Genomic DNA, 7,728 nt, shown 5'->3' with positions numbered 1-7,728 from the left:
TAGGCTGAGCACATAAATTGGTTGTTGGACACTAATAATAATAATTGGGACTTCCCTTTCAATGAACAGCCGCAAAGCCAGCCAAACGCAGCATCCCAGACAGGGTCCCGCCTCACCACAGCTAGGCGGTGATGCAGGTCCCCATCCAGAGCCCCAACGGCTGAACAGCATTTGACCCAAAGAGAGAGAGGACCCAAATGAGGAAGCACTGGATATAAAACTTTAGAATAAAAATGCTAAAATTGATAGCTAAAAACACTGAAGCTGATAGCTGAAAACGCTTAAGCTAATAGGCAGCCAAAATATTAGCTAAATACCAAATTAGCCTAAAAAACTTTTTTTACTTATGCAAACAAAAACAGCTAGCTTGTAGCTGAAATATTAGTTGAACTTCAAAATATCCTAAATAACTGAAAAAAATTAAATTAGCCAAAACAGCTAGCATGTAGCTGAAATATTAGCTAAACTCCAAAATACCCTAAAAAATTTTAGTTAATTCCAAAATAGTAAAAAAAAAAAAGCAGACAGAAGGCCAATTTTTAAAACTTTCAAACTATAACTTTTTAAAATAATTATGAATAATAGAGAGGAAAGAATATTATTCCAGAATAAATAAACTCAAACCTTAAATACCTTCAATATTTTATTTTCCATAAAAATATATTTCGTCAAAATTATACAAGTTAGAAATAAGCACAAGATAACATTGGGCCATTAAAAACAACAAAATGAAATGATCTGGAGGGCCGGATAGAATTACCCGGCCCTGGGCCTTGACTTTGAAACCATGTGGTGTAGACCCTTGACGGTTCGTCAGTCCACTGCAGAGTAAAGTTGCTACATTTGGGTTTTAAAGTCCCACCCAAATCATCTTTTAATCATTTGTAAAATTAGTCTTAGAGGTCTTTAATTGTGATTACGCCATTTTTAGTCAAAAAACCTATATTGTTTTCTGGGACATAGTTTCTGGAGAGCAGCACTAGTTCATTAGAAATTCCTCTTGGAGTTGTGGGCGGGACTGTTGGTGGGAAGTAAGCCTAAACTCATTTCCCCAAATCTCTTAGTTTACACTCTTTCTTGCCATCTTACAGCCCTTCATAACTCCAAACTAACAATAGCAAGAGCAAGAAAAATGACAAGCAATATTGGAGCTATCCAGCCGTACAGTTTTGAGCCAGATGTCAGCTCAAACAAGAACAACAAAGATGTTAATGGATCCATTTGTCTACAAGTGGATGCATCAGTATGGAGTAGAGCTAACTCTACTTTGTATGCAACAACTACAAGCTTTCTCAAATTGCTTTTTTAAATCTTCTTCTGATTCACCACCATTTGAATAAAGAATTACTTAGAAATGCAGTTTTATGCTTAATTTTCTTATGAAAAAAATGCTACAATGTTTTCTATTTGAGTGGGTCTCTTACTACTTATGACTCTCACATTCATCCAGCAAGGAATATGTAATAATCATCAATAGAGGAGAGTTACTACACCCATGTTATCACCATAGTCAAGTGTTGTATGTATTGGTGTATTATAACACATTCTTGGATTTCCATCTCAATGATAATCACCTAGTTATGATCAATGTTTGTGTCTAAAGATGATTTGTTCAACTTGGCTTCCTTTGCTGCCACACCTCAAACAACCAGTGAACACGTGGCACTTCAGTGCTGCACTCTTTACTGTAGAGGTGTGTCTGAAAGATGTCACAAGAAAAACCAGAAGTTAAACAGAAGGGCTGGGCGTGGATGTAACCGCCATTAGTATTCTCCTTAACAAAACTCAACAGTCAGTGTTGAGGAGGATCCATTTTAAAAGTATTCCGTCTCACATATTTAAATATGTATTAGTTACATCAACAAGGAAGACTTCCTTGTTAAAGTGAATTTTGTATAAAAAAAGAGAATGTCCACATTCTTTCTTATGAACATGTTCTAGTGATTTCTTCTGTGAAGTCGTTGACAGTTCATGGTCTACTCATAAATGAATCGATGAATAATACTTTGTTTCTACCTTGAACATTAAAACAAATACACAAAAAACTCGTGAAAGTTTGTCTCTTATTTTGACAACATAACATTCCATCAAATTTTTTTTAAACTTTCAATAAGATAAAAAGGTAAGCTATTTTGCTTTTATTTTACTGTATTTGCAACCAGTTTAGTTTCATACTTTTTATTTTCTCTAGTTATCCAAGAGGAGTGCTGCCCCATTTCTGAACATAATGGTACATTCTGCTGTGTATGTTTTTTTTTCTTTTTTCATTATGTAGAGCTGAAAACAAGGTCAGTTTTTGTTTTTATGTAGAGAGACTGCAGTCTTGCATCTTTATTTCGTTTTTAATAACAAAAACTCAGGCTGCATCAGCACCTCTTTGCACATCCATGTAAACTTTGTTTTAAATGTTTGGTTTAAACACAGCAGAAATTAAAACCAAAAAGGATCAGAAATTTTGCATTATAAATACATACATACATGCTTTCTGTTCTAAACCATTGACTGAGAACTGGACTGAATGACCCCTCGCCCTGTTGCGTTCCAAACAGGAAGTACCTGCTAGCTCCAAGAAGCCAAAATCGAATAGACTTCTATTGAGAAGTAAACAGCTATTCTAGACAATCTAAACATTACATTACTTACTTTTTAACGTGTTCTTACTAATTTTTTTTTTTTTTCACAATATTTTTATGCACTGTAGTTTAAGTTAGAAACTGACCAATCAGATGCTTCGATATGTGGTGGTCTCACGTCTTAGGTTCCAAACAATTCCAAACAGATTTCGTGTAGGCCGTTTCAAGAGGTGGAGGTATGGACTTCTGACAAGCTCCCTCCTGATTGGCAATAGTGGTTGCCATGGAAACGTTGACTCAGACTGATTCTGAACAATCACTGCTTAATGACATTGTCTGGGTCCAACATGGTGTCTGTACCTTTTGGTCACAACCATAAACTGTACATTTGGAAAGGAGTTACAAATGTTTCTGAGGAAAACTATTCCTACTTTGAAACACAGAGGTGGATCGCTGACGGTTTGGGGAGGTGTAAAAGACACAGGAAACTTGGTCACAATTGATGGTATGATGAATGCAACACATTATCAGAAGATACTGGAGGAAAACTTGCACTCTTCAGCTCAGAGGCTGCATATGAGAAACACTTGGACATTTCAACACAACAATCCAAAACACAAGTCCAAATCCACTTGCTTACAACAGAATAAGGTGAAGGTTCTGGAGTCTCCTGACCTCAGTATTATTGAGTCACTCTGGGGAGATCTTAAACAGGAAGTTCAAGCAAGAAAGCACAAGAATTTAAAGGAACTTGAGGTTTTCTGACAAGACAAATGAGCTGATTTACTATTGAGACAATAAAGAACCTCATCCACAACGACCACAAGACACTTCAAGAAGTTTTTAAAGCAAAAGGAGGCAGAACTGGGGTATATCTGGGAAGTTTCTGTTGTCATTATAATTTTAAAAAGCGTGAACAGAACTTTTTGATGATAAATGCCTTCAACTAACCACTAACTGTGAGTGGGGAAAACAGGGTTTGTGTTATCATTAACATTCTATGAAAAATGACCAAGAAATCACAATTTCTTCCAGAGTATGTATGTAAACTTATGAACACAACTGTAAATGTACTGTCTACAGGTTTATTGTTAAACTCTCTTCTGTCGCTGGACTTCAAAGACACTAAGTATTATCTTTACACCATAGAGAAAAATCAACCATCTGTAGTGAGGTTTTAAAAAAACAGAAATCTCTTCAATCAGCAGCAACAAAACAACTTTTTAAACGATAAAATCTTTACGCACTTTCAGCTTTATAGCACAAATACAATATTCCAGCTTTTTGCATGTGGTCTAAAAATCCCCCAATCTCCCTTTGGGCTTCCACATATTAATACAATAGTAAAATATCTATACCATCTATAGATATCCATCTAGAAATAATCTAGAAGTACTTGATGAAGTTTGTCAAAACCAAGTTGAGCAGGCTTAGCAACCTGCAACTTGTAAAACTTTTGTATGGGGACTAAAAATAGTGTTTTATAACTGAATTGAGATGAAATTTTAAGAACTTTCCTAAAAGAAACTTTTGCTTCAACAATTTATATTTCTATGTTCAAACTAGGGCTGCCACAAACGATTATGTTAATAGTCGACTAAACACCAATTTTTTTTTCCGATTAGTCGACTAATCGCATCATGCGAAAACTGCATGTAAAGCACACATCTTAACCATCATTACCTTTAAACTAACTATAAATAGATATATAACATTATCTGTGATAATGCTAGTGTGAATGCTGTAAGCTAAATTTGGTCGCTGAATATGCTGAAACTGATAGCCAGCTAAAATATTGGTTAAATGCCAAATTAGCTAAAAAAAAAAAATATTAAAAAGCCTAGTTTAGCCAAAATAGCTAGCATGCAGCTGAAATATTAGCTGAACTCCAAATTATCCTAAAACGCTGATAAAATCCTGAGTTAGCCAAAATAGCTAGCATGTAGCTGAAATATTAACTAAACTCCAAAACAGCCTAAAAAACCTTAATAAATGCCAAAATAGTAAAAAAAAAGCATGCAAAATGCCATTATTACTTTCAACTTTACTACACTCCGACTCCACATAATATAAAGTAACGACTAATCAACTATTAACTTAATTGTTGACTGTTTAATAGTCGATTAGTCGTCGATTATTCAACTAATCATGGCAGGCCTAGTTCAAACAAATGTAAATGCTTTTTATGCCACGAAAATATGAAAGTAGCTGAGATATAAAGCTTTGGGGAATCAACATTGTTAGATAAGGATAGCATGGGCGCTGATAGGGTGGACATGGTGCAGAGGTAGAGATGAATTTGTGTGCATGTGTGAATGAGACTGTGACCAAATTTGGGTGCTGCGTCCCCCCTGGGCTGCATTTGTCAGCCACTGACGTCACAGCGCCGCGACAAGTGCAGTCCAAATTCAACAACTGCTTCAAATGCGACAATCTTTTTCCCAATTTCAATGATTGTTCTGGTGTATCCTTCTAGGCTGCCCATATCCCAAGATGCATTGCGGCCTTAACTGGAGATTTTCTGATAACAATGGCGGACGGTGAAGCGGGCCCCAGAGTTGTAGATCATTTCACTTTCAAAAGTGTTCCTTCAAGTGGTATTTTAATTATGATTATGCCGTTTTTAGCCAAGATCCAAATACATGCATTTTTGTGGCAGTAGTTCATTAGAGCTTTGACTCTGAGTTGTGGGCGGGACATGTTCTGCACGGAGCAAGCCCACCCCCACTTTCTGTCATCCATATATTTACACTTTCAACTTAATATTAGCGGTGAAAAAAAAATGTAATATTAGAGCAATCCAGTTGTATAATTTTGAGCCAGATGCCAGCTTGGACGATGAAGACTTTAATAAATCTAGTCATCTGTAAGGTAATGCATTAGAATGGAGCGGAGCAATGCATTTTCTGTCACAAATACCAGTACACTCTTTTTCGCCTGATCCCGATTCACAACGATTTGAATAAAGAAATACTTAAATAAAATTTTACGCTTAATTTTCTTCATATTTGTCCTCCAGCACCAGAAAAAATAAAAATAAAAAACATGTTAAATACACTATTTTCATCAGACTGGGTCATTAAGTCAACTAAACAAATAGTCAAAAGAAGAACAAAACTTAATAGAATAAGAAACAAAGGTGTGTTTTCAAAGGGCAGACACCTGTCCTATAGCAAGAACCTAAGCTATGGTGATCCATCACTCTCCAGATTTCAGGATCTGAGGAAATCTTTTCAGGATGGACAATTTGGAGTTCATATGTGAACCCACCAGGCACACAGCTCAGTTCTGAACCGGCAACTCTGTGACGTCAAATACGGATGCGTATCCTATCCTAAACCTTCGAGGCACCAAGGCTCTCACCGGCCCGGAGGTTGTACCTGCCACACCGCTGATGGGCTCCAGAAGACCGAACATACCCAGACACATCAGCGCAGCTTCATGGGTTCTTACCCTTTTTCCAAATGGGCTTTCGTCATCGTTCTTCGGTGACAGGGACGACCATAACAAAAGTAGACCCAGGAACGTCCCGACCACGAGCGCACTCCGCAGAAGGAACCCTACTTTTAGCCTCATCCTAAGGGCGGTTGCCGGTGACTAGATTCGGCTGGTGGCCGATGGGACGGATCAGCGCTTGGCATGCAGCAGCTCCCTGTCTCCGCTCTGTTTTGGGGGGACTAGGGCCCGGTTCGGTTCGGCAGTCCTTTGCTCCAGTTCTCAGACTTGCTCCGTCCTGGTTCTGCCGGTGTCCAGCACTTGCTTCCACCTGGTTCCGCTCCACCAGGAGACACGTTCCTGGTTCCGCTCAACCAGGAGACACGTTCTCATTTCCTGTTACCCTTTCTGCTGCTACTGCGCATGCGTAATGCTTTTTTTTTTTTTTTTTATTGTCCAAAACATACAGAACAAAAATGTAGAACAACTAGAACATTGAGAGTGCTAGAGTATGGTATATACATTGCAACACAAACATTAAGCAAAGTAAAAAGTAAACATTACAAAGCATACATTACAGAACAATCATTTAAGACAAGTTAAATATATTTAAAGACAGACAACTTTCATAAATACCTATGGCTTTTCTGTTTATACTTTTAGATATGGTAAGTAAATAAGATTATAATTCTTTTACTAGCACATGGGGAGAAAGTTGAGATAAAGAAAAATTTGATTTGTGAATATGAAACTTACCAAACATAATTAACAGATTCATTGTTAATTTTACATTGAATGGAGTCTTCTTTTTTTGTAGGCCAAATATAATAAGTTCAAATTTCACCTAAAATTTAGAGTTAATATTGCGCGCATGCGTAATGTTGAGCTGCGACTTGAAACTACATTTACGTCCCTTCCTTGATGTTTTTCACGGCCTTAACACTAGAATTCCTGAGCCTGCGCAAATTTGCGCAGGGAAGAGTCCCCCCCCCCCTTTAGTCCGAGAGCCCATTGTTGTGTCATGGTGGGTCACTGATGAGCCATTAACTTGCCCATGTATATGTTAATGCAGCATCTAGTACCTAATGTGTATTTGAACTAACAGATTGTGTGGGGGTTGGAGTTACCTGATGCATGTAGACAAGTATTGGCTTTCCTGCTTTTACTCACATTTGAACTAAAGTTCCATCTCATTCCTAACCCAGAGTTCAATATGATGTTGCTCCACCTTTTGCTGCTATTGCAGCTTCAACTCTTCTGGGAAGGCTGTCCACAAGGTTGAGGAGAGTATTTATAAGAACTCTGGATCATTCTTCCAAAAGCTCATTGGTCAGGTCACACTGATGTTGGTGGAGAAGGTCTGGCTCTCAGTCTCTGCTCTAATTCATCTCAAAGGTGTTCTATGGTGTTCAGTTCAGGACTCTGTCCTCCATGTCTTTATGGACCTTGCTTTGTGCTCTGGTGCACAAAAATGTTGGAAGATGAAGGGCCCGCTCCAAACTGTTCCCACTAAGGTCAATATCAGTACGATTAAGAGAGTTGAAATGAAATTCATGTTCTAAAACACTTTATTGAAATGCTCCAAGTATTTGCAAGAAAGAAAATACATATAAACAGAAAACTAAAAAAAATGAGGATTAAAAAAAGGGGAAAAAAATAACATTTTGAAAATATCAGAAATAAAAATGTGAAATTATAAAATATAGAGCTAGGACTTCTG

General features: G+C 37.4%; 1 protein-coding gene across 2 annotated transcripts in view; it reads right to left on the bottom strand.

The window, feature by feature from the left end:
• Positions 1-6,992, bottom strand: part of galnt7 (UDP-N-acetyl-alpha-D-galactosamine: polypeptide N-acetylgalactosaminyltransferase 7) — a 24,712-nt gene extending 17,720 nt beyond the window's left edge. The window contains exon 1 of one of the 2 annotated variants that reach the window (XM_024259737.2): positions 6,027-6,992. In XM_024259737.2, coding sequence (XP_024115505.1) covers positions 6,027-6,149 — 123 coding nt within the window. In that variant the 5' untranslated portion in view covers positions 6,150-6,992. The remainder of the gene's footprint in view (positions 1-6,026) is intronic. The other variant, XM_024259736.2, reaches the window with a different exon arrangement.
• Between the last annotated feature and the right edge of the window lie 736 nt (positions 6,993-7,728).

This window comes from Oryzias melastigma, linkage group LG1, assembly GCF_002922805.2.
Source record: "Oryzias melastigma strain HK-1 linkage group LG1, ASM292280v2, whole genome shotgun sequence".
Taxonomy (NCBI): Eukaryota; Metazoa; Chordata; class Actinopteri; order Beloniformes; family Adrianichthyidae; genus Oryzias; species Oryzias melastigma.
Note: the sequence above shows the minus strand (reverse complement) of the source record. Positions and strands in the feature narration are given on the sequence as shown.